At 44.3% G+C, this 26,853-nt stretch overlaps 1 protein-coding gene across 1 annotated transcript in view; it reads right to left on the bottom strand.

Moving 5' to 3' along the window:
- The window catches only part of lgr4 (leucine-rich repeat containing G protein-coupled receptor 4), a 94,133-nt gene that overhangs the window by 30,686 nt on the left and 36,594 nt on the right, over positions 1-26,853 (bottom strand). The window contains exons 3-6 of the mRNA XM_084307539.1: positions 20,916-20,987; positions 19,267-19,338; positions 5,055-5,270; positions 203-274 (exon numbers count right to left, since the gene is read on the bottom strand). Of these exons, the coding sequence (XP_084163665.1) occupies positions 203-274; positions 5,055-5,270; positions 19,267-19,338; positions 20,916-20,987 (432 nt within the window). The remainder of the gene's footprint in view (positions 1-202; positions 275-5,054; positions 5,271-19,266; positions 19,339-20,915; positions 20,988-26,853) is intronic.

The following is a 26,853-nucleotide window of genomic DNA, read 5'->3' on the forward strand; positions in this document are numbered from 1 at the left end:
CAACTGACAGTGACACTTGACACTGAATTATACACAGACAGACACACATACACACAGACAGACAGACAGACAGACAGACAGACAGACAGACAGACAGACAGACAGACAGACAGACAGACAGACAGACAGACAGACATACTACACACACAGATAGACCGACTACACACAAACAGACAGACGTGAAGTGAGACTGCGTACTTACAGTGTCTCTAGGTTCTCCAGGCCTGCGAAACAGTTCTCCCCTATTTCTTTAATCCTGTTGTTGTGGAGATGCCTGAGAAATGAAAACACTGATGAATACACGACATATTGAACCTCACGATGCCAGAACGGCGACAATGGGGTCTAGTATGAGGTAGTGTGTGTGTATGTACCAGGTGATGAGTCATCAGTGAGGTAGAGTGTGTGTATGTAGTACCAGATGATGAGTCATCAGTGAGGTAGAGTGTGTGTATGTACCAGGTGATGAGTCATCAGTGAGGTAGAGTGTGTGTATGTAGTATCAGGTGATGAGTCATCAGTGAGGTAGAGTGTGTGTATGTACCAGGTGATGAGTCATCAGTGAGGTAGAGTGTGTGTATGTACCAGGTGATGAGTCATCAGTGAGGTAGAGTGTGTGTGTATACCAGGCAGGGCATGTGAGCAGTGCGGCGCGTGAGCGGCGCGGGGAGCGGAGCGGGCGGTTTTGACGTGAGCGACGGAGTGGGTTTTAAAATGGGTCTGCGCGACGTCCGGAGCGAGAGTTCTCCTCCGCTCCAATCCGCTCCGGGCCGCTCACACAGTGGTTTAACACTGATGTAATATACATGTAGTACAATGCCAAAGCAACAGATGGCGATGTACAAACATGAAGGCCATTTTCAATCAATGAGAAGGGTGAACCGTCACTCACATCCTGTTAGACAAAAGTATATGCCGCCATTGTTGTTGTCGTTAGCTTACATGCTAACGTGAATGGGCGCGGCCATAGCATTGTGGCTAGGCGTGCTACCATCGCTTAACATTTATTTAACATTGCAGAATGGGTACAATTACAATACGGCTCAATACAAACAATTGTTAAGGGGCCCAAGGGGTGTAGACTGTTGTAGTTTGGTCAAATCAAGCGAATTGACATCATGCTCCAAAAAAAAATTCTGTGGAGCGATGTGGCGCGGGGAGCGCTTGTTTCGAAAATGAAGGTGAGCGGTGAGCGACTTGGGGGGGCGGGCCAACATGAGCGGATGGGAGCGGAACCAGACGTCTAGAGCGAAGAGCGGATTTTTCTAGCGCTCCGATCCGCTCACATGCACTGATACCAGGTGATGAGTCATCAATGAGGTAGAGTGTGTATGTACCAGGTGATGAGTCATCAGTGAGGTAGTGTGTGTATATACCAGGTGACGAGTCATCAGTGAGGTAGAGTGTGTGTATGTACCAGGTGATGAGTCATCAGTGAGGTAGTGTGTGTATGTAGTACCAGGTGATGAGTCATCAGTGAGGTAGAGTGTGTGTATGTACCAGGTGTGGTGATGAGTCATCAGTGAGGTAGTGTGTGTATGTACCAGGTGATGAGTCATCAGTGAGGTAGAGTGTGTGTATATACCAGGTGATGAGTCATCAGTGAGGTAGAGTGTGTGTATGTACCAGGTGATGAGTCATCAGTGAGGTAGAGTGTGTGTATATACCAGGTGATGAGTCATCAGTGAGGTAGAGTGTGTGTATGTACCAGGTGATGAGTCATCAGTGAGGTAGAGTGTGTGTATATACCAGGTGATGAGTCATCAGTGAGGTTAGGTTGCTGTACTAAACGCTCATTGAAGGACATCAACAACACTGCTTTTTAAAACCTTCTATTTTGGACATAAAATTGTGATACAAGCTATCCACAAGTTAAAAGGTAATGCCCTACGACATGGGGTGTGATCAGTAAATAGGTATGTGTGCATATGTGTGTGTGTGTGTGTGTGTGTGTGTGTGTGTGTGTGTGTGTGTGTGTGTGTGTGTGTGTGTGTGTGTGTGTGTGTGTGTGTGTGTGTGTGTGTAGGTGTGTGTGTGTGTGTGTGTGTGTGTGTGTGTGTGTGTGTGTGTGTGTGTGTGTGTGTGTGTGTGTGTGTGTGTGTGGTGAGCTGTACATGGATTCAAGGACTCTACTTCCTGTTTAATCAGGTCCAGCAGAACTACTATCAACACTATGGCTTAAAGAAAAGGGTCTTATCTAATTAGTTTTTAGACTTGTGATAAGAGTGTCATCATATATTAATTTGTGTGAAAACATTTTCTATGAATAAATTCAAATGTGTAAAAGAGTTTTGATCCAAGTGAATTAAAATGTTTGAATATGCAAGAAAATATTTTAACAAATAGATTACATGTTTTATGTCTAATATTTGTAGCTGTGCATGACATTTTGTGAAAAAAAAATTTAAATGAAAGACCACAAATAATTTCCAAGAAGATTTACACAAAGAAAATAAATGTGTTGGCAGAAAAACATTGTTGTTCTAGAAAAGACCACCCTCCCTCGCTCTCTGACATTTAGTCATTTAGCTGATGCATTTATCCAAAGCGACTTACACGTGTTGTACGACAAGTCAGTAGGAAGGGTACAACTCTATCAGCTGAGTAACAATGTTCATCAAAGTGTTCAGACTTGGGTGCTACAGTGTTGAGTGTATGTTAGTATATTAGGAGGAGTGCATGACAGTAAGAAGGTTCGTTTTTTTATAATTTTTTTTTTTAGATATTGATTGAAGAAGTGTGTCTTCAGTCGACGGCTGATTGGGATAGTCAAATAATATCCCTGATTGGATAGTCAAATAATATCCCTGATTGGATAGTCAAATTATATCCCTGATTGGATAGTCAAATTATATCCCTGATTGGATAGTCAAATGATATCCCTGATTGGATAGTCAAATAATATCCCTGATTGGATAGTCAAATAATATCCCTGATTGGATAGTCAAATGATATCCCTGATTGGATAGTCAAATGATATCCCTAATTGGATAGTCAAATAATATCCCTGATTGGATAGTCAAATAATATCCCTAATTGGATAGTCAAATGATATCCCTGATTGGATAGTCAAATGATATCCCTGATTGGATAGTCAAATGATATCCCTGATTGGATAGTCAAATAATATCCCTGATTGGATAGTCAAATGATATCCCTGATTGGATAGTCAAATGATATCCCTGATTGGATAGTCAAATGATATCCCTGATTGGATAGTCAAATATGATCCCTGATTGGATAGTCAAATATGATCCCTGATTGGATAGTCAAATTATATGTTAATCAAAGCATCCCCATTGGTTATTCAGACGGCAGCTTAAATTTAGGGTCAAAGTTTGGGCCTACTGTAGGAGTCACACGTACAACTGGGTAAACTTCTTTATGCACTAACACGTAGGACATTTTGATTGTTCATGCGCAAATCTTCTTAGGCATTACAAAATTACATCTATTTTGTTCAAATATACTGTATACAGTATATGTTTTACACATTCACACATTTGAATGTATTCATATTAAATGTTTTCACACATTCACTCAACTCAAGTCAAACAATTTGCTGAAATGTGCTTTTACCCTTCATTTAAGCCATACGCTACTAATCACCCCGTGTATCCATAAGAAAACAGAATTCCTGCAATTCATGAATTCAACGAATCAGTACTGAGGCTTCCTGCTGGAAAGGCACTTTGATTTAGCTCAATGTGTCCCAACTGCCCTTTTTTTGTAATCTATTGAACTCTCACACTGATATTGTGCATATGGGTGTGTGTTTGGGTGTGTGTGTGTGTGTGTGTGTGTGTGTGTGTGTGTTGTGTGTGTGTGTGTGTGTGTGTGTGTGTGTGTGTACTTGTCTCTGTGTGTGTGTGTGTGTGTGTGTGTGTGTGTGTGTGTGTGTGTGTGTGTGTGTGTGTGTGTGTGTGTGTGTGTGTGTGTGTGTGTGTGTGTGTGTGTGTGTGTGTGTGTGTGTGTGTGTGTGTGTGTGTGTGTGTGTGTGTGTGTGTGTGTGTGTGCGTGCATGCATATTGTACCAGGTTAGGGGGATAAACTAGAGTGGGAAAATAAACGTTGGCAAAACCCTTATTCCTACTGTTTATCAGATAAGATCAATTATGACAACTGTTGATATACAATACAATTTACGAGTTGGACAAACACATTTCCTCATCCAGCTCTGTGCAGCAAGGAGCTTTAATTGTCCCGGGAAGCTGATTTTGAGAGACATTTTTAGCGTTCATCAAAAATCCTATTCCTGCCATTTATCAGATAAGACAAACTAATCCTTCAGTTTTTCAGGGGCATTTCTTTTTTTCTTTTCCCCAAATGATTCCAATTAAAAGCCATGTTATGACCTTCGACTGGCCTTTTTGCCCCAATACCCAAAGCTGATTCCCTCCCCCGGTGTGCCCCCGGGTGTGTGCCTGTGTTCCAGGTGGAGAGTTTCCATAGCAAGTGTTGGCTGCAGATTTGACAAGTATCCTGATGTGTTTAACAGACAAATCATTTGGCTTCAGAGGGAGCTGGAGAGAAGTGTAGCAGCATGTCGCTTGTGCTGAGTCAATGGATTAGTCTCTGGATCCTAGAAGGAGGAGGGACCCAGCCACGGTTGCAGCTGTGGCGTGTTTTCTTTGGACCCGATTTTGCAATCAAGACAGCCCCTGTCAATCTCATTCCTTCCCCCGAAATGGCGACGAGAATAACGGCTGCCGTTGTTGTAACTTAATAGGTCAGGTTACATGATTAATGTTGAGTTATATTTCATATCATTTTTATGTTAATATTGATTATTGTTTACATTTTAAAGCAAGGTTGGAAGAGTGTTTGTTTATTATAGTCAGAGATACTATTATTTACATTAGTCGCCACATTAGTAGTTAGTAGAAATACAAGTCCCAGAATGCCTTGTGCCTAGTAACCAGCCGTGTCCATTTATAGTGATTGAAGTTGCCGACTGAAGAGCGTGTGTGTGAAGTAGATATAAAGAAAGCAGGAAAGCCGGACCAGCACTACCAGAAGTAGAGAAAGGTAATGTGACGTGCACCGCTACTCACAGCACCACGAGGCTGGTGAGGTTGGCGAAGGCGCGGTCCGGGATGCGGGCGATGCGGTTGAGCGCCAGCGTCAGCGCCTGCAGGTTGGCCTGGTGTCTCAGGGGGCCGACGGGGACCTCGGTCAGGTTGTTGTCGTCCAGCCAGAGGTGGCGCAGCTGCTGGAGGCCCTCGAAGCTGTCCTCTGGCACCACGGTGATGTGGTTGGCGTCCAGCCGTCTGCAGGGACACAGGGGACGACAGAGCGGAGGAGGGAAGGGTGAAGAGGGATTTTTTTTTTTTTTTTTTTTATCGTTTATTAACCCTTTCACTACCACACTACAGAAGGTTAACCATTCCACTACCACACTACAGAAGGGTAACCTTTCACTACCACCGGTTACCTGTCTATAGTGTGGTAGTGAAAGGGTTAGCCTGCTGTAGTGAAACAACCCTAAAACGCAGGACGCCCCTCCCCCCCATCTTTCCTCCCTTGTGTCACTCTCCTCCTCGCCCCTCCCTCTTGCCATGTCATCACCAAATTACCAGGCACCCTTTCCACCCTCTCCCTCCTCATCCCTGCTCCCCCCCCCCTCTCCCCTCCCCCCTCATCTTCCCCCCACCTGCCTTTCATGCCAAAAATGGTCGAACTGGTAAATGCTGGTCGGATTTACAGCCAAGCATTTCCAAAACATCACAAAATAACTATTCCGCCATCTTTCCTCGAGAGCCCGCAACTGCAACCTCCGAAACGTCCACCACGCCCCCCACCTCGCACCCAAACTACTGCTATCAATTTGTTCCAATAACAAACCATGCTGTTCCTGTTCACACTACTATCAGACTCAAGAAGAAATGCCTGACACGTACTGTAACAAACCTCAGACCCATCATCGCTCAGCCATGGCCGGCCACACCCCCCATCACAAAATCACTGACAATGGCCCTTCTGAATGTTAGATCGTTGAGCAACAAATCTTTCTTAATCAATGATCTGATAACTGAAAAGAATTTGCAATGCATGTTCCTAGTCGAGACCTGGCTAAATGACATTACTGGTGCGACAACGCTGATAGAAGCCTGCCCTCCAAATTATAAGTATTATTAGTGATGCACCGATGTGAAAATTGTGGCCGATACCGATATTAATATTGCTGTTCTGGCCGATACCGATATTTACCGATGTCGATATCTCTGTATAGAAAACACTTTTTTATGATAATCAAATAAAGAGCTATTTTCCAAAAGGCATTTTTTTTTTAACTTTTGTAACTTATTTTCAGAAATGACAGATATTTTGAAACTATTGAACATGTAAAAGAAAATGTATATATATATTCTTTTTTATATCGGCCCATATCTTGATATCGGACCGATACCAATGTGTAAAAAAGCGGCCATATCGGCCAATATTATATCGGCGGCCGATATATCGTGCATCACTAAGTATTATCAATCAGTCAGACAAAATAGAAAAGGGGGAGGGCTTGCCGCTATTTTATCTACATCGTTTGGATGTAATGACATTGACATGGGTGAATTTACATCATTTGAATATCTTGCTATTGAGCTCAAAGCTGAACTGTCTTTGCTCATCATCACATTGTACCGGCCACCAAAATACTCAATCAATATTTCTGCAGGAATTCTCAGAGCTAATCTCAGTCGGTATCCTTAGATGTGAAAGATTAATCATACATGGAGATCTGAATATTCATATAAATAAGAAGAACGACCCCAAGGCTATTGAGCTTACCAACCTACTGGACAGCTTTGAGCTAATACAACATGTAAATGAACCCACTCACCAACATGGTAACACCCTAGACTTAGTGATGACAACAAGGCTGAACATTGATAAAGTATCAGTAATTGAATTACCTATATCTGACCATCACTGTGTATTCTTCAATGCTAACCTAAACTTAACAGAGACAAAAAAGGTAACCGTTGTAAAGCGAAGAGTACTAGATGACATCGCAGAAGAGACATTCTCAAACATCATGGGACAAACTGAACCATCCAGCCTGGACTGTTCTTTAAACTGCATGGTTGAAAATCTCAACAACACCCTATCATATACACTGGATGCTGTCGCTCCATTAACACTTCCAATGCAGACGACGCTATATATCGTATTTCATGCCCCCCGTTGAGAGCCGACAACGCTAAATGTCTTTTTATTAGCGATCTGAATTCATATTTCATCAACCGAGCCTCCCGTTAGTACAGCAGCCTCTCTCTGAGATCCAATGGGAAAATACCGCCCCCTATCGTCTATCCCTGTGTAACTACACCCGATTCGATTACACTGGTGGATGTGTGGGGGGGAGCCTCCTCGCTCCACTATCCTGGCGAGGGATCTGATGAACAGGGAAGTGATCGCGAGATGGAAAACGCAATCGATATTTGGAATGGCGATCAGGAATTGGAATAAACTTTTTGGAGAACATCTGATCTAAGATTAGACACATAGCCATAATTTATAACATAGATTATGCGTTTTTAACGCTATCATTGAAGTGGATGCTGGCAGGATGACACCCCCTGCCGGCTCTGAAAGTGTTAAAAAAAAAAGTCAAGTGACAAAATCTCCCCATGGTTAAATAATAGCAGTGTTGGTCAGACAAAGAGAATCTGTAGAGCTGCTGAACAAAAATGGAGGAAAACCAAGCTCACGGTCCACTGCGATATATATAAGGAAGCCATGACTGCCTATAACAAAGAAATACGAGTGGCAAGAAAGGACTATTTTTCTAAGATTATCACAGAGAATGTTGGAAACTCTAGAATATTATTCTCAGCCATCGACCAGCTACTCAACACTGCCCCCACCCCTCCACAGTCATCTGCATCAAAATGTGAAGAACTAGCATTATTCTTCAATAACAAAATAACTTCAATTAGAGCCTGATACAAACATGGACACCATCAGCAAACCCTGCGAAAAAGTAACCATAGGAAAATTTGCTTGCATTACATCAACTGAGCGTTACAAAACTGTCATGGAATGTAACTCCTCCACTTCCTGTATTGTCCTAAATATTATAAATACATCGCTTCTGACAGGTATTTTCCCAGACGCATTCAAAACAGTTGTCGTAAGACCCTTACTAAAGAAACCCAAACTAGACAGTAATGTACTAACCAACTATAGGCCAATATCCAACCTCCCATTCATCAGCAAGATACTTGAAAAAATGGTCTCAATACAAATAAACTCCTTTCTCAAAGAAAACAACATCATGGAGGAATTTCAATCAGGCTTCAGAACGCACCATAGCACTGAAACTGCTCTTACAAAAATAATTAGTGACCTCAGAATAAACTCTGATGCAAACAAAGTCTCAATTCTCGTCCTATTAGATCTAAGCGCAGCGTTTCACACGATCGACCATGATATCCTAATAAATCGTCTAGAAAAGTTAGTTGGTCTTTCTGACTATGTATTAAACTGGTTCAGAACATAATCAAAGGGAGAACATATTACGTCAGGCTTGGAGATCATTCTTCTGAGAAACATGACACCTACTTCGGAGTTCCACAGGGGAGCTGCCTTGGTCCATTATTATTCTCACTATACATGCTGCCACTCAGAGACATCATTAGAAAGCACAATGTATGTTTCCATAGTTACGCAGATGACACACAATTGTACATCTCCGCTGAACCAAATGATCACAGCTATAAACTCCATTTCCGCCTGTCTCTTAGCAATAAACAAATGGATGACGAACAACTTCCTAAAATTAAATGAGGGCAAAATTGAAATCCTACTAGTCAGTCCTATAACAAAAAGAGAAATGTTACAGGCAACTTACTCCTTGGATCAAACCCGAAGTTACAAGTCTTGGTGTTATAATAGACTCAGACCTAAGCTTTAAATCACACATCAACAAGGTGACAAAAACATAATTTTCCACCTTAGAAACTTAGCTAAGGTACGGCCGTTTATAAATCAAAAAGACGCTGGAAAACTGATCCATGCCTTTATCTCAAGCCGACTTGACTACTGTAATGCACTCCTCACTGGCCTCCCAAAAAAAAACACAGAACGACTCCAACTCATTCAAAAACTCGCCAGCTAGGCTACTAACTAGAACCAAGAGGAGAGACCACATCAGTCCTGTATTAGCTAACCTACACTGGCTTCCGGTAACATTTAGAATTGATTTCAAGGTCCTCCTCCTTATATACAAAGCACTAAATGGAACAGGACCAAGCTACATTGCAAATTATCTAGTCAACTATGTGCCTCCTAGAACATTGCGATCATCTACTACTGGTCTATTGAAGGTTCCAAGGGACAGTCTAAGGAAAATCTGGGATGCAGCCTTTGCAAACTATGCACCAAAGTTATGGAACACACTACCTATGGACATTAGGGAAGCTATATCTCTTAATATTTTCAAAAATAAGCTAAAAACGTACCTCTTCACCATAGCCTTCTAATACACTCCGCTGTACTGTAGCACTATTTTACTCGGTCCATTCTATTGCATAATTTTACTATTTATTCTATTCTACTATTCTATTATTGCACTGTATTATTTTACTCCGTCTATTGCTTTTTATTACAGGTTCAAAACGGTCAGGTTTTTATTGCACTGGGCTACAGTTTTCTGTCTATTGTTTATTACAGGTTCAAAACTGTCGGGTATTGAACTATGTGTGTATCGAGCAGAAGAGACTGTCATGAGCAGGAGACTACTGTCTGATACGGCTTGCCTTAAAATTTGCAAGTGGTGTCAGGCAACAGGAGACTGTCATGAGCAGGGGAGACTGTCAGCTTTAATACTGTCTGATATGGCTTGCCTTAAAATGTGCATTGTGGTGTCAGGCAGAAGAGAAGACTGTCATGTTATATATTCGTACTGGCAATCGCGTCTCGCTCTTCGCCATATTGAGATATACCTCATCTCCAGTACCTACTGTACTTCATTAACGAAAACAATGCACCCATGCACTTGACCAGGCCCCGCCCCAGTGTCCTCCTATAAGACACCAGGCATGGTCACACTCGCCCTTCCTCTTTTTCGTTTTCCATCATGGACGTGCAGTGCATTCCATAAACTAGCTGTTATGAAATGCAGAGAGAAATTGAACAATGTTGGGTTTTCGGCGGAGATTTGCCAGCCCCTGGAATCTTCTTGGCATGTTCCAACGGCGCGTCGGGCCTGTCCTGGGGTTTCCTCGTCTTCTGACAGTGGATCGAGGGACGTCGCGCGATGTTTAGCTGTCGGGCTAACTCGCGCTCAGGTAGGCCCTGCGCCATCAGGCATTAATGTTGGCGTTAGTAATACTGCTTGTTGTCCTGTGAGACAACCGAGTTGTGTATTGGCGCAAGGGGCAGGATATCTGGGTAAACGTGACTCTGAGTTGGACGTTTTCCCGGCTATCCTGGAGCGCGCTGCTAATGCTAATGCTGTAATGCTGGGTCACTGTCCCGTTGTTCCCCGCTGTGGGCTGTCACCGCTTTTCCCTTAACCGGTTCATTGATGAAGGTCAGTCGGTAGCTAATGTGGGGGGTTTTGCTGAGACTTATTTACCCTTTTTATGGGTAGATGGGCTGACAACAGGGCGCAAGGCAGGTGTACCCTGGCTTGAGAGCCAGGTAGCATCGATCCTTTGCCCTGGCAGGGTTGAACGGTATCCCACCCGGAAGCCGACGCTTGAGAGCAAGTTGGCCCGGCAGGTGGCAGTATGGACTGATGATGTTTATACCGCCACAGGATGGAATTTAGCTGCGGCCAGTGTCATGGCTCAGCTGACTGTTTTTCTGTCCACATTGGTGTCGGGTAGTGGGGCTGCAGGGCCAGCCGACGCTGAAAACATCGTGCATGTTTTTGGGATTATAGAAATCTTGAATCAGTCGCAAGCTATAACCGCAGGGAGGATCAGGATGCTATCAACTCTTATTAATAGGCATCTCTGGTTGGAGCAGTCTTCCCTTGGGGAGGAGGAAAGGTTTCTTCTCCTCAGGGCTCCTCTTTCCGCGGAAGGTCTTTTTTGTCGTTCTGTGGAAACGCGGGCGGTATTTGACCTGGGCCCCACACCGCCTCACACCATGCAGCCAGAGGTGAGCATGGCCTCGTCAGCGACTATGGCGAGGCCCTCGACCAGCGGCCATGTTTCCCCCGCCTGAGGTACCCTGGGCTCAACGTCAACAGGTGTCCACAAGGCCGACAGCCTTGGCGGCCGAGGGATCGGCTACATTGGATGAGCACGCCCTAAAAAAACGTCGCCGTCCAGCTGTGTGCAGCCCGCTCTCCGGTCACTCCCCCCCCCCAACACCAGCGGGATAAGGGCTCTGATTTGTTTCCTTTGGCTGCGGGCCGCGGGTCTTCAATGAAGCGCAAGCGGTCCCACGTTTCGCTTCTCATGGGGACAGGGGCTGACACCCAGTTGATGGCTGAGACTGGGTCTGTCCGTGAGAATGTTGCGTTGTCACGTGGCTCCCTCGCCACGCGTTCTGCGTCTGCGATTGGTGAGCCTGGTGTTACGTCTGTCACCTTCAAAGGTTGTCAGCAGGGGGACTCGAGGCCTCTTCAGGCTCAGCGCGGGTTTCCCCGACATCGCCTTCGCCAGGCCGGGCATCACGTTGGTGCCTCCCACTCCGGAGAGCCCTGCAGGGCTACGGTGTGTAGGAACCCATGGGGGCCTCACACCTTGCATGTCCAGCTGCAGAATAGCTCCTCAGCGGTCCATGCTGGAGGGGTGTTCAGTGGGGGAGCTCTTGTCACCTGGTATGATGTCAGCTTCTCCCGTATCAAACCGGCCCTTTCTGTCGGGGTCCCCCCTTGGGTGCGATTGCCTCGTGCAACTCCACGGAACGCCCTGCCCGCACGGTTAGCGGGTCCAGGGTTGGCTACGCACAACGGGTGGGACCGGGTCGCCTATCTAAAGTTCCTAGCGGGCCAGCGCCAAATGGCGGCGGGTGCGCTTTGGGAGTATCATCACATATGGCTACAGCAGTGCCGTATGTCGACGTGGATGGAGAGAACATTGAGGCGGGGGCTTGTGTTGCAATTCGCACAACCCCAGCCTCCGTTTTCAGGTTTGGTGCAGACCCTGTTATCAGGGTGAGCAGCAGTGACAGCTCTGGCCGACGAGATCCAATCTCTGTTGGCGAAGCAAGCCATAGTCGTGGTCCCACGGGAGGACACGATGTGTGGCATCTACTCCTGGTATTTTCTGGTGCCCAAAAAATCGGGAGGTGTCAGACCTATACTGGATCTGTCCGCGTTCAATCGTCTGATTGTGGCGAGACGGTTCAGAATGTTGACCGTCAAACACCTGCTAAACGCTGTCAGGGTGGGAGACTGGTTCACCTCCATAGACCTGAAGGATGCGTATTTTCACATCCTGATTTTCCCTCCTCACAGGAAATTCCTACGCTTCCTGTTTCAGGGTGTGGCGTACGAATACCAGAGGCTGCCGTTCGGCTACTCTCTGGCCCCCCGCACATTCACCAAGTGCGTAGAGACCGCGCTGGAGCCTCTACGTCGTCAGGGGATACGAATTATTTTCTATCTCGACGACATTCTGCTCCTCAGCCAGTCGGAGGAGGTCGCCAGGTCTCATACCTGGCTGGTGGTGGAATTCCTCACCAAGCTGGGTTTTGCTGTGAACTGGAAGAAGAGTACGCCTCTTCCCAGTCAACAGGTGGAGTACTTGGGCTTGGTTCTAAGCTCAAGGCCCATGAGGGCAACCCTCTCGGAGCAGCGGCGAGTGACTATCCTCGACGCGCTCGGGGGTCTCCATCCTGGCGGGACGGTTACGGCGCTGTATGTGATGCGTCTGCTCGGTATGATGGCATCTGTTCACTCTGTGGTCCCTCTTGGCCTCCTCTTCATGAGGAGGATACAGAGGTGGTTTTCCAGTATGAAAATAGACCCGGTGAGAGACAAGTGGAAACGTTTGAAGGTTCCCTTGTCGATACTGGGGGATCTCGCCTACTGGAGGAGGCCTGGTACCCTCACCAGCGGGGTCCCCATGGGCGGCAGGCGGTCACACGTCACGGTCTTCACCGACGCCTCCCTCACGGGATGGGGGGGGACGTGTCGGACCAACGCAGTGGGGGGCAGCTGGACGGTCCATGCTGCCCGGTCTGCTATGCACATCAATGTGTTGGAATTGAAGGCGGCCCTCCTGGTCCTCAAGCGGCTTGGCCACTTGGTGGTGGGCGAGCACGTGTTGGTCAGGACGGACAGCACGACGGCAGCGGCGTATATCAACAGACAGGGTGGAGTATGCTCCATCCGTCTGCACCAGGCTGTTGACTTTTGGTAACTTTACATTTTCGTACCTGTGAAACTATTTAAAAAAGGTAAACAGATGGAGCAAATTAAGTTAATCTGAATTTTTACCATTTAAAAACAATGTATTCACATATCTCATTATTTCACAACATTATGTTGACCGTTTCGCTAAATTGTAAGGGTGCTTCTAATATTTTGTTGAGATGGACACTAGGGATGCCCCGATCGATCGGCCACCGATATATATTTTATTAAAAAAAAAATATTATATAAAATAATTTTTAATTTCTTTTTAATCAAAAACGATCGGTATCGGATCGGTATCGGCCGATATGGCTCACGACGATCGGTGATCGGTAGCAAAAAACGTGATCGGGGCATCCCTAATGGACACCATTAAGCATCTCAGACCTGACACCAGTAAGCATCTGAGACCTGACTAATGTCTCTGGACACCATTAAGCATCTCAGACCTGACCAATCTCTCAGAATTGAATGCGCTTCCAGATAATTAAAAGGCATTCGTGCAGTTTGCTGCCATATTAGCGCATTTCCCTTGCCCTCCCCTAGAACCATGCTTTTTAATTTAAATTAGTTCCTGCCTGGTTTCCAACGCCTCTCTTTCTATCTCTCTTTCACTCCCTCCCTCTAAATTCCCCAACAGTCTGAGCTCGAAGCAAAAACGTTCTGTTGATTGACATCTAGCTCTCCGAGGCTTTATACAAACCCGGGCCCGGCTCTGCCAAAACATATTACCTCAGCTCAGCTACAGACCTTAAAGCCCTCACAGAAAAAAGACATCTGTAAAAAAAATAAAAAATTTAAAGAAAAAGGGAGAAGGAAAGAAGCAGAGGGGAAACATGGGGCAGGGGGGAGGTGATAATGGCTGAAAGCTGGATTTTCAGCAGGTTTTTCCATCTGGATCCATTCCTCCATTAGTCCCCGTCAGAGGCACAGAGGTGGGGGGGGGGGGGGGGGGGGGAATAAAGACCAGCACAACCAGGAATAAAGACCAGCAACCAGGAATAAAGACCAGCAACCAGGAATAAAGACAAGTGCAACCAGGAATAAAGACCAGCAACCAGGAATAAAGACCAGCGCAACCAGGAATAAAGACCAGCGCAACCAGGAATAAAGACCAGCAACCAGGAATAAAGACCAGCGCAACCAGGAATAAAGACCAGCGCAACCAGGAATAAAGACCAGCGCAACCAGGAATAAAGACCAGTGCAACCAGGAATAAAGACCAGCAACCAGGAATAAAGACCAGCGCAACCAGGAATAAAGACCAGCACAACCAGGAATAAAGACCAGCACAACCAGGAATAAAGACCAGCGCAACCAGGAATAAAGACCAACAACCAGGAATAAAGACCAGCACAACCAGGAATAAAGACCAGTAACCAGGAATAAAGACCAGCGCAACCAGGAATAAAGACCAGCGACCAGGAATAAAGACCAGCAACCAGGAATAAAGACCAGCAACCAGGAATAAAGACCAGCACAACCAGGAATAAAGACCAGCACAACCAGGAATAAAGACCAGCAACCAGGAATAAAGACCAGCGCAACCAGGAATAAAGACCAGCGACCAGGAATAAAGACCAGCAACCAGGAATAAAGACCAGCAACCAGGAATAAAGACCAGCAACCAGGAATAAAGACCAGCTACCAGGAATAAAGACCAGCAACCAGGAATAAAGACCAGCAACCAGGAATAAAGACCAGCTACCAGGAATAAAGACCAGCTACCAGGAATAAAGACCAGCGTAACCAGGAATAAAGACCAGCAACCAGAAATAAAGACCAGCTACCAGGAATAAAGACCAGCATAACCAGGAATAAAGACCAGCAACCAGGAATAAAGACCAGCTACCAGTAATAAAGACCAGCGCAACCAGGAATAAAGACCAGCGCAACCAGGAATAAAGACCAGCAACCAGGAATAAAGACCAGCAACCAGGAATAAAGACCAGCGCAACCAGGAATAAAGACCAGCAACCAGGAATAAAGACCAGCAACCAGGAATAAAGACCAGCAACAAGGAATAAAGACCAGCAACCAGCACATGGAGGAGGTACTGAAGAGAGAGAGAGAACACATGGAGGAGGTACTGAAGAGAGAGAGAGAACACATGGAGGAGGTACTGAAGAGAGAGAGAACACATGGAGGAGGTACTGAAGAGAGAGAGAGAGAACACAAGCACTGAAGAGAGAGAGAACACACGGAGGAGGTACTGAAGAGAGAGAGAGAACACACGGAGGAGGTACTGAAGAGAGAGAGAACACATGGAGGAGGTACTGAAGAGAGAGAGAACACACGGAGGTACTGAAGAGAGAGAGAGAGAACACATGGAGGAGGTACTGAAGAGAGAGAACACATGGAGGAGGTACTGAAGAGAGAGAACACATGGAGGAGGTACTGAAGAGAGAGAACACATGGAGGAGGTACTGAAGAGAGAGAACACATGGAGGAGGTACTGAAGAGAGAGAACACATGGAGGAGGTACTGAAGAGAGAGAACACATGGAGGAGGTACTGAAGAGAGAGAGACCACATGGAGGAGGTACTGAAGAGAGAGAGAACACATGGAGGAGGTACTGAAGAGAGAGAACACATGGAGGAGGTACTGAAGAGAGAGAGAACACATGGAGGAAACACTGAAGAGAGAGAGAACACATGGAGGAAACACTGAAGAGAGAGAACACATGGAGGAGGTACTGAAAAGAGAGAGAACACATGGAGGAAACACTGAAGAGAGACAGAACACATGGAGGAAACACTGAAGAGAGAGAGAACACATGGAGGAAACACTGAAGAGAGAGAGAACACATGGAGGAAACACTGAAGAGAGAGAACACATGGAGGAGGTACTGAAGAGAGAGAACACATGGAGGAGGTACTGAAGAGAGAGAACACATGGAGGAGGTACTGAAGAGAGAGAGAACACATGGAGGAAACACTGAAGAGAGAGGAGAACACATGGAGGAAGCACTGAAGAGAGAGAACACATGGAGGAAGCACTGAAGAGAGAGAACACATGGAGGAAGCACTGAAGAGAGAGAGAACACATGGAGGAAGCACTGAAGAGAGAACACACATGGAGGAAGCACTGAAGAGAGAACACACATGGAGGAGGTACTGAAGAGAGAACACATGGAGGAGGTACTGAAGAGAGAACACACATGGAGGAGGTACTCCGCTACTGAAGAGAGAGAACACATTTTCCACCCAGCGGTTTCCCCTCTGCGTGCGCCCTCACCTGGCAGATGCTACAGAAGCCCAGTAGGAGGGTACAGATAAATCTCTTTGACCTGATGCTCTCTGTCTTCTACGCACACTGCAGTAGGGCTAACTCAAATATCACTGTTCACTTTTGAACAAATATCGTACATAAATGGGCCTATCCATTTACAAAACACCAGTTAAAGTGACAGGCATACGGCCAGATTGAATACATGGGGCTAGATGATCCCTTGCTAATACAAAATGGCCTATGTGGAATGGAAAGTGCCTCCTCCACTCTGTCAAATAGCTTTCTCCGCTGCGCCGTCCAAGGGTGTATGTTTTTCATTTCCCAGTACACATCTCAAGTCGATGCTTCCTGGCGCTGTGGTGCCTGGTGAACAGCCTCTCCCTGAACCTCAGCAAAACCAAATAACTGATTGTGGATTTTAGGAGGTCTGGGGCAAGGAACTACAGGCCCCTCAGCATCTATGGGGCACCGGTCGAGAGAGTGAACAATTTCAAGTACCTCGGGGGTCCACATATCCGAGGACTTGACATGGACCACACACATAGACAGTGTAGTGAAGAAGGCACGGCAGCACCTTTACTTCCTTAGGAAGGAAGTTCAACGTGTGTCAGAAGATCCTAAAGAACTTCTACTCTTGCACAATAGAGAGCATCCTGGCTGGTAACATCACCTCCTGGTTTGGGAATAGTACCGCACACGACCGCAGAGAGTGGCTCGATCAGCCGAATGCACAATTGGAGGTGGGCTTTCCACGCTCCAGGACATTTACACTAGGGCTGCAACGATTAGTCGACATAATCGACGACGTCGATTATAAAAAATCGTTGACGAGAAATTGTTGCGTCGATTAGTCATTAAAAAAAATTAAAAAAAATGTTTGCACTACCTATCTTTGTGAGAGTGGCTTCTCAGGGTTCCAGACAACATCATAACATGATGATCCCATAGCAAATTTTGGACATTGAAAACATTGTTCCCCTGCAGGAGATGATGATCAGACTAGACACACAAAACATTACACACGCACTCCTCTCACTCACACACAGCGATCAGAGTAAGACACACACATACACACTCCTCTCACTCACACACAGCGATCAGAGTAAGACACACACACATACACACTCCTCTCACTCACACACAGCGATCAGAGTAAGACACACACACATTCACACTCCTCTCTCACACACAGCGATCAGAGTAAGACACACACACATTCACACTCCTCTCACTCACACACAGCGATCAGAGTAAGACACACACACATACACAAATTACACAGTACACACCTCTCACTCACACAGCGATCAGAGTAAGACACACACACAAATTACACAGTACACACACTCCTCTCACTCACACAGCGATCAGAGTAAGACACACACACATACACACATACACACACGGACTCCTCTCACACACAGCAAACAAAATACCTACTGTAGAAGTCTGTCTGATCTGAACCCTTACAGCTGTTCCACGTCACCCTCCTGGTCCTGGACCAAGTTACAGCCCCATCAGCCGCGGTGCTGGGGGCAGAGGCTGCTAGTTATTTCTTTTTTATTATTATCTTTTTAGTTATTTAAAGTACACTTCCACTTTAATTTGTATTATTTAATTTATTTATCTTGTTATGAGTGATTGCTGTATTGTTCTTCAAATACATTTTCATTTAAAGTGGCTTAAGATCCAAATTCAAATGTTTCATGAGTCATTATTTTAATTTGCTATGGGATCATCATGTTATGATGTTGTTGTTTGGTCCTGACAAGAGTCTCAAAGTCTGGGGTGATGGTAGACAAGCAACTCTGAGGTCATGCTCAATGTCCAATCTGTTCCTCTGCTCTGTCTTCAGCTGGACCAGAGCTGAGAAGCCACTTTCACAAAGATAGGTAGTTAAAAAAAAATATATATATATATATATATATTTTTTTTTACATTGGTTTTCGATTAGTCGACTAATCGAAAAAATAATCGACAGATTAGTCGACTACCAAATTAGTCATTAGTTGCAGCCCTAATTTACACCAGGCGTTGCAGGGTCAAGGCTAAGAATAGTCAAAAACTCTAGCCACCCAAAAGTAGTCTCTTTGCACTACTGCGGTCAGGCAAGTACTACCGGAGTCTCATGGCCAGTACAGAGAGACTCAAAAAAGGAGATTCTATCCCCAGGCCATTAGGATATTCAATGACTCTATGATAGGGATGTCCGATATTATCGGTCTACCGATATTGGCATTCAAATGTGATATCGGAAATTATCGGTATTGGTTTAGAAGAAAAAAAACCTTTTTTTTTCTTTTCATTTATTTAACCTCGGTATCGGTTGATATCGGTATCGGAAATTAAGAGTTGGACAATATCGGTAAAAAAAATCCCTAATCACTAACCATCAATTTACATTCATTGCACACTGTACATTCACTTTAAACACTTTTTAACACAAAAAAAACTAAAAACTTTCAAAACAAATATTTTATCTATTTACTACTAAAAGATTTGCACTACATCTCTACCTCATTTAGCATTTTGTTTGTATATTGTATATTTTGTATAGTGTTTGGTCTTTATTATTTAAACTGTTTACTGTATGAAGCACAATCTCAGGGGGCTCATACAGAACCAAGCAGTTCCCTGTAATTTACCTTATATGTGACAAATAAAACAGAACTTGAACTTGAAACTATGTGCATTTGGCAAATTGTATGGAGATGACTTACAGAGACTGTAGAGAATGGAGGTTCTTCAGTGCTACACTGGGGACAGTCTTTAATTGGTTATTCTGGAGCATCCTGAAAGAAAAGGATCAAATTGATTACTTTTCAAATGTATATATATATATATATATATTTTTTTTTTTTATTTTTTTTTTAACATCAGAGGAACATAGAACCAGGAACAGGTTCAGCATCCTTTAAAACAAAAACAAAACATTGAAAGTACTAAAGAGCTAAACGTTTTCAAACCATGCAAGTGTGAATACCTGTATGTTTACAGTTCAAAGAAAAGAGGTGTAGGTGTGTGTGTGTGTGTTAGGGGGTAGCGTAACATTAGTGTACTTATTGTAACCAAGACCTCACCTGGAGATCAACAGGACTTTGAACTCTTGGCACAGGGCAGAACCAGGGGCATGGTGGTGCTACGTGTGTGTGTGTGTGTGTGTGTGTGTGTGTGTGTGTGTGTGTGTGTGTGTGTGTGTGTGTGTGTGTGTGTGTGTGTGTGTGTGTGTGTGTGTGTGTGTGTGTGTGTGTGTGTGTCTGTTTGTATATGAATGGGGTTGTGTTTGTGTATGCATGCAGAAAGGTGTTTAACACGCGTAGGTGTAGGGCTGTAACCATAATGGACCCATCTCAAACCCTGCCCTCTTTTCTTGATCCTCCAATCACAGCTGTCGCTTTCCTCTGACTAACTTTGTTGGCCGCTAAAAACGCCCATTTTGATATATCATACAATGCGTTCTTTACTACTGTGAACACACTGCACACCTATGCTGTGTATCCTGAGATTACCTCATCATAAAATGCATGATTATATCTATCATCGTATGGTTATGACACTCTCTGTTGAGGCTCTTCTCCAAAAGCAACACATACTTATTGACAGAAGGTTAAAGCTGCTGTGTTAAATAGCTCTACATGATAAGTGTTTGGTCAGTAACACGGGTCTCCCGGTCCCTCCGCTCTGCAGTAAATGGAAAATACATTTCTTGGTATCCCTTCCCATTTTATCCAATCGGGAGAGAGGATCCTACAGTAGATATTTTTACTTATTTCAAGAAATCTTGCCAAGCCAACTTTGCTGGCAGATTATTGTACTTGTTTCAAGCACATATTTGTTTTTAATTCTTATTTTTGTCAGACCATTTCTTTGCAGTGTGGAGTTCTCTCCCCTGATTGGATAAATTTGGGAACGGGATACCAGAACATTTATTTTGTGCTTACTGCTGAGTGGAGGCACTTGGAGAACCATGTTACTGACCAAACACTCAGTGATGGCTGTCAGAATGCAGAGCTATTATTTTAACATGTAGACCACTTATTCCAACAACAAAATACCACTTACAGCCCCTCTAATTAGACCTTGACCAAATAGAGAGACATTTTTTACAATCTTCAGCTAGAGTCGGGTGGCGGTACCACAATATTAACGCCAACCGATATTAAAATTCCCTTCTGCCCTGTGTGGAAACTCCACAGCGCGCACGCCTGTGTGTGTGTGTGTGTGTGTGTGTGTGTGTGTGTGTGTGTGCGTGTGTGTGTGTGTGTGTGTGTGTGTGTGTGTGTGTGTGTGTGTGTGTGTGTGTGTGTGTGTGTGTGTGTGTGTGTGTGTGTGTGTGTGTGTGTGAGGGATGCACAAGGTCGATGCTTACAGGACTTTGAGCTGGTGGAGTCCAGACAGAGCTTCAGGGTGGATGAATGACAGGTCATTCCCCGCCAGGCGTCTGAAAGACAAAGAGAATCAAATCAATAGATCCATTATTATGAATCCTCTGTTATAATTTGTGCAAAAATATACAGGCAAATGATAGGCCAACTGTTATAAATAGCACAATGAATGGAATCGGACAGTGATGGGTAGCCTAGGCATTGTCCAACTAACACCTCTCCCGAAGGGGCTACCCGTCACCGTCCGCTTCCATTCATTGTGCTAAGCTAGGCTAACGTGCAGCCAGATGGCTTTCTACTGAACGCACAGAGAGGAAACTGGTATCTATCTTCTCGTCTCTCTCTGGAGAAGATGGTAAGCTAATTTCCCAAAATGTTGGCGTGTTCTTTTAAGGCACTGACATAGTGTGAGAACCTCTTCACATACAAGGCCTCAGCGGATTAAGTTCTTGCTATCAGGCAAAACATGACACCTGGGGTGCCGGAGACATGACGCCTGGGGTGCCGGAGAGACGTGTCCACACCACGGCCTGTTGCCACCTCACCCGACACCCAGGGCAGATTAGGACTAGCTGGCCATGTCCTCTCTCTCAATGCCCCTGCCTGAGTCTCTCACCACTGGCCCTTCGCGGTCCCAGATATTTAAAATATTTTTTAATAAAAAGACTCTTAGACTCAAGGGAGCAGAGAGGGGATGGCTCTAACAACATGCTAGTAGTCTTTAGGGGTGGGAATCGCCAGAGACCTCACGATACGATACTATCACGACACTTGCGTCACGATACGATAGTATCGCGATACTAAATATATCGCGATACGCTGAGTATTACGAACAAATTAAAAACTGTTACAGTCATATTCCAATTTAACTGAATGCACATGTGTGTGTGTGTGTGTGTGTGTGTGTGTGTGTGTGTGTGTGTGTGTGTGTGTGTGTGTGTGTGTGTGTGTGTGTGTGTGTGTGTGGACTACTGTACTATTACAGGTATTGAAATGAACAATGCAACTTCCTTATAAAAAAAAGGATTAAAAAAATAATATATATAATTATGAATAATTAAATATCGATACTTGGCGTCCCTGTATCAATACAGTATCGCCACGCAAAGTATTGCAATACTACTACGTAACGATTTTTTCCCCCACCCCTAGTAGTCTTAGTAGAATGTCCATCTTGTTTAAAACTAGGAATGCGCAGAGCCAATACCCGATCAGATACTCGGTCAGAATCCTCAAACTTTACGTATGGACACTCGCTTAGAAATCAAGCTTTGTGTTCAAGAAGAAAATAACATTCAAAAGAGAGCAAATGCGAAGCGTTTGCATATTTATATATTTTTTTATACAAACAATAAAAAGTATGGCTTTCTTCATCCATCTTAAGCAAAGTGCATCCGTACAGATGGATTATTAACAGCTTAGTAGTTGTCCAAGAGGGGAAAGAAAATAGTATCGGATTGGTATCAGTATCGGCAGATACTGAATGTTGTGGCATCGGTATCGGAAAAGAAAAAGTGGTATGTAAGTAAGTAAAACTTTATTTATATAGCACCCTTCTCAGCATGAGTGCACAGAGTGCTTTACAACAATAAAATACAGTGGGGGGAAACATTTGAAGAAAATAATAAAAAATGTAAAATCAGCTAAAACAACAGAATAGACAACAAAAAACAAAAAGACAGACAGAAAAACGGCTATAGGTGTTTAAAAGCCTGCCTGTAGAGATACATTGGAGTACGTATGGAGCCATCCAATAGTTTTAAACCATCCAGTTGTTTCAGTTCCACATCCAAATTATGGCGCGACTGTGGGACCAGGGTCTGGCTGCCTTTCCTATCGGGCCAGGAAATGTGCAGGAAGTCGGAGTGTGAATAGTCATGGGGGAGGGGCAGCGTGATTGGAACACATAGCTGCACTATACTATCTCACCCAAGAGATTAGCGGTAGATTTATCACTCTGCAACTTGAGTCAAGAGAGGCTAGATTCCCTTTGCAAACAAGAGGTGCTGGGTGTGAGCCTGAGAACCAGTCTATTTGTGTTGGAGGAACCCAATCTGAGTTGTGTTGGAGGAACCCAATCTGAGTTGTGTTGGAGGAACCCAATCTGAGCGGAGTTCTGGGCAGTCGGTAGCCAATGGATTTGTTATGATGTGTTAAAGAATATATATATATATATATATTTATAAATAAATAAGAAAAAATAAATAATCAAGCAAACTGTGTAGCATAAATAGTGTGATTTTATTGCCATGGTGTTGGGTTGCACAATGAATCTTTAAGGCGAGACAGTACCCCTGAATTTGCCTTTTTTCTACGATAGAGATTTTGTTATATTTTGCTTCCTTAACATGTCTTATTTCAAACTAGTGGCAATAAAATATCGAAACACACAATAGTTGTTTATTTTACTTCATTTTGTCTGATTGTGTCCATAGATCCCAATTGCAATACACAACTTTGGGGTCATCTTCTCAAAAACAAGTTTTTATGCATTTTACTTAAACACAAAGTCTTGGAACTCCATTTCCCTAGTACCTACACACACCAAACTTTCCACATTTCTTCCTATCCATATCCTGCTTCTAATTACAAAAGGGTTTGTTGATATATCATTTATAGCCGGGTTTATAGTACATTTTATATTTATATTATATATTTATATATTTTTTTATGACAGTAGACGGTATTTCCTGATGTATGGGCTGATAATAGGACATAGCCACAATCCCTTCTGTGAAAAGTTTCTTTTTGAATGTATCAACTAAATGAAAGCAAGTTTTTGAATCTGGCATTATCCATGTTGGTGATGCGAGACTTGGCGATACATGCAAATGTGCGCATATTTAATGAGGAAGTGCCTAATTTGCATATATAAACATATAATTCTGAAAACTTGCAATACATTTTTTCTTAGTTTGTATGTACATAACAAACTGGGAAAGTGTCATAGTGATATCTATTAACACATTGATTGCCAAAAACTTAGATCTACGGTTCTGTCACCCGAACGATGAGTGCCGGAAACGTAGATCTATGTTTCTGTCATGGTATTTCTTTTATTCGCTATTGCCATTCATAATTCAGTGGGGCACCTTGTGCATACTGTTCTGAGTATGTCTGAGCTGGCAGACGGTGTTATACCGCCCTCTAACGCCTTCCGGCATTATTGCACCCTGTTAGAAACGGGTTAGTTAGCCCGTTGAAGTGCAATGCCCAACAACGTCGGAGACAGGATCGCTGTGGATAACTGGAATGGCGATGAGATTATTGGATTCTTTTTTTTGCATTACTTCAGAGACCAGGTAAGGACACCATGAAATAAGTAAGGACCATATGAAAGGACCATATGAAAACTTGCGTTGATCTGATATTTCTTTCTACAGCTATTGAAGCTATCTGTGTTGTATGTGTATGGCTGTTTGCCGTTGGGTTGTAGGAGGGGGGGGGGGGGGGGGTCTAAATCACATTGCATGCGTGCACGAGGAAGGATAATAATGATGATCTATCGTTAATTTCAGGAAGATCCGATAATCAGGCGAAAAGTGACAACATGCTTATTGATTTTCCCTGGAATTGCTCAGAAGCGGCCGGACTATGTTCATATTCAAAATGGTATAAAACGGAAATGTACGGATGAAAAAATTATGTTTTTTGCACGTTGACCAGAAGCAGCTCACTGAGAGTCGAGGGCGTTATTATACCCATAGCTATATTATAAAATATAGGTTTAGCTCTACAAACTACAACTACGTTCACATGGGTTTAATGGGCGGCACGGAAGGGGTCACTTCCCGGAAGGGGTGTGGCACTCAATGTGTTAAAGTTTTTTTTTTGCCACTAAGCTACTTCTGCAGCCATTTCTATTGTGCGGTGAAGAAGGACTCAAGCCAGCAGAGTCCACTCCATTGCTCATAAATACCCTCTCGTCTTCGATGGCGTCCATCTTAATAGATTACTCTTACAATTAGGAGTGAAACTCTTACTGTTAATTCCTATAGTTCTTGAGAGAAATGCATGCGCAAACTTAGAAATTAAGCGTCCTATTCAAGAAGAAAATCACATTCAAAACAGAGCAAATGTGAAGCATTGGCATCTTTATATGTATTTTCTTTTACAAACAAGAATAAGTATGGCTTGCTTCAGACACAAAACGTAATAGTAGCATATTTCACCTGACACGTTGATCCAAAATGCGACTGTGTCATCTCAATAGTCAGGCAATTGCATTCCTCGGCACTCTGTATAACGGTATAGCTACATCGAACAAGATCAAACTAAGAGCGGTAGCCTTGTATATAATCTATAACATTGTAAATGCTTTGCCAAGCAGAACAAAGACCTACCAATCCCGGCGGTGGCAGATCGTCACCGCAGTGGCCACAGTCAGACTGAACTTGATTTACACACAAACCACGACTGCAAACTCGGCCCAATCACAGGGCCGCGTTCACAATGCCATATATTTGTTGTGGTTGACCATAATTGTGCAAATTAGGATTTGGAACAATCCTGGGTTTTTAATGGGGAAGGCATGCCGTCTCTTCAGCGCCGCTTGGCTATGGGACAAACCCAATGACTGCCTTCCAGTGGTGGATTCCTTCCACACAGCAGGGACACACGCTTTACCGTCAAAACCGCCCCAATCAAATAAATCAGCTCGTAATGGCTCCTTCGACTCACAATTTGTCACAAGATTGAGAATGAAGACTGGAGTGCTAGTCAAGAGACCACAGGTTTTGCCACAATTCCACATGGCTGGATCACAGCCGATTTATGGCTGTGCGACTTGTAACAGCTCTGTCTAGGGCCACACACGGGCTGTGGGCATCCATGGGTTGGTGCAGAGCCTCTCTGTCGCTACGTGCATTGTTACGTGCAGCGGGTGCCAGTGGTTGTAAATCAAAAAGGAAGCTAACTATTTGGTCATTTAAACAGTCAGTTTAAATGACTGAATGCAGATGTGAAAAAAAAAGAAGAAAACCCAGACACGTTCTGACGTGCCGTTGTCAACAGTGCAGACAAAGTGGGCTCTCCACAGGTATAATCAAAGCTTGCTTCTCCTCAAATTCAAGCTACTGTATCAAAATTATATTTGGTTTGCCCCCCACCCCCCCGGATTCACTTGTTTTCAATAATAATATAAGAAATATCACAGCCGCTCATCAAATACGGCGTGTGGAGAACCACGGAGTGTGTTAAATACCCAGGAATCTAACCCCCGATATCTCACGCTGACTGACAACCACACAAGCAGACCTGGCTTGGCAACAAATCGCTCAGACATCCTTCGCATTTCAGGACACAAAGTGCCTCTCTTTCTCACGGCAAATCCAGAACACGTCCCCCCCAGGCTTTGATGAGGACAGAAGAATGTGCTAAGTCTTGTTGAGAAAAGGCCTAAATCCTCCCCGGTATAACGCCACTCCCACAAGCCTCTCTGTTTCACGCACGAAAACCCACCAGGCACGGGCGCGGGTTACGTGCGAGAACAGTGTGCGTGGCCATCCACACCACAGAGTCCGACTTCAGAGCGGGCGAAAGCGCACGGTTAGCGCCTGGCTAGTCCAGAGTCTGTGGGGGCAGAGAAAGAGAGGAGTCCAGAGTCTGTGGGGGCAGGGTAAGAGAGAGGGGGGAGAGCTGGTGTGTCAGTGGGGGGGGGGGGGGTGTTCTTAGTCCAGGTTCTGTGGTGGCAGAGTGGGTTCTGTGGTGGCAGAGTGTGTGTATATATATATATTAGGGCTGTCCCCGACTAAGGATTTGGATGGTCGACTAGGATTGGCCAAAATTTGCAGTTAGTCGACTATTGGTCGAATAAAAAAAAAAAAAAAAAAAAAAAAAAAAGTATAATATTTTTAAATATTAATAATAAATATTAATATGGATACATCTTGATATTTGTCTAGTGTGTTCATTAGATGGGTG

This window comes from Notolepis coatsorum (assembly GCF_963971535.1).
Source record: "Notolepis coatsorum genome assembly, chromosome: 2".
Taxonomy (NCBI): Eukaryota; Metazoa; Chordata; class Actinopteri; order Aulopiformes; family Paralepididae; genus Notolepis; species Notolepis coatsorum.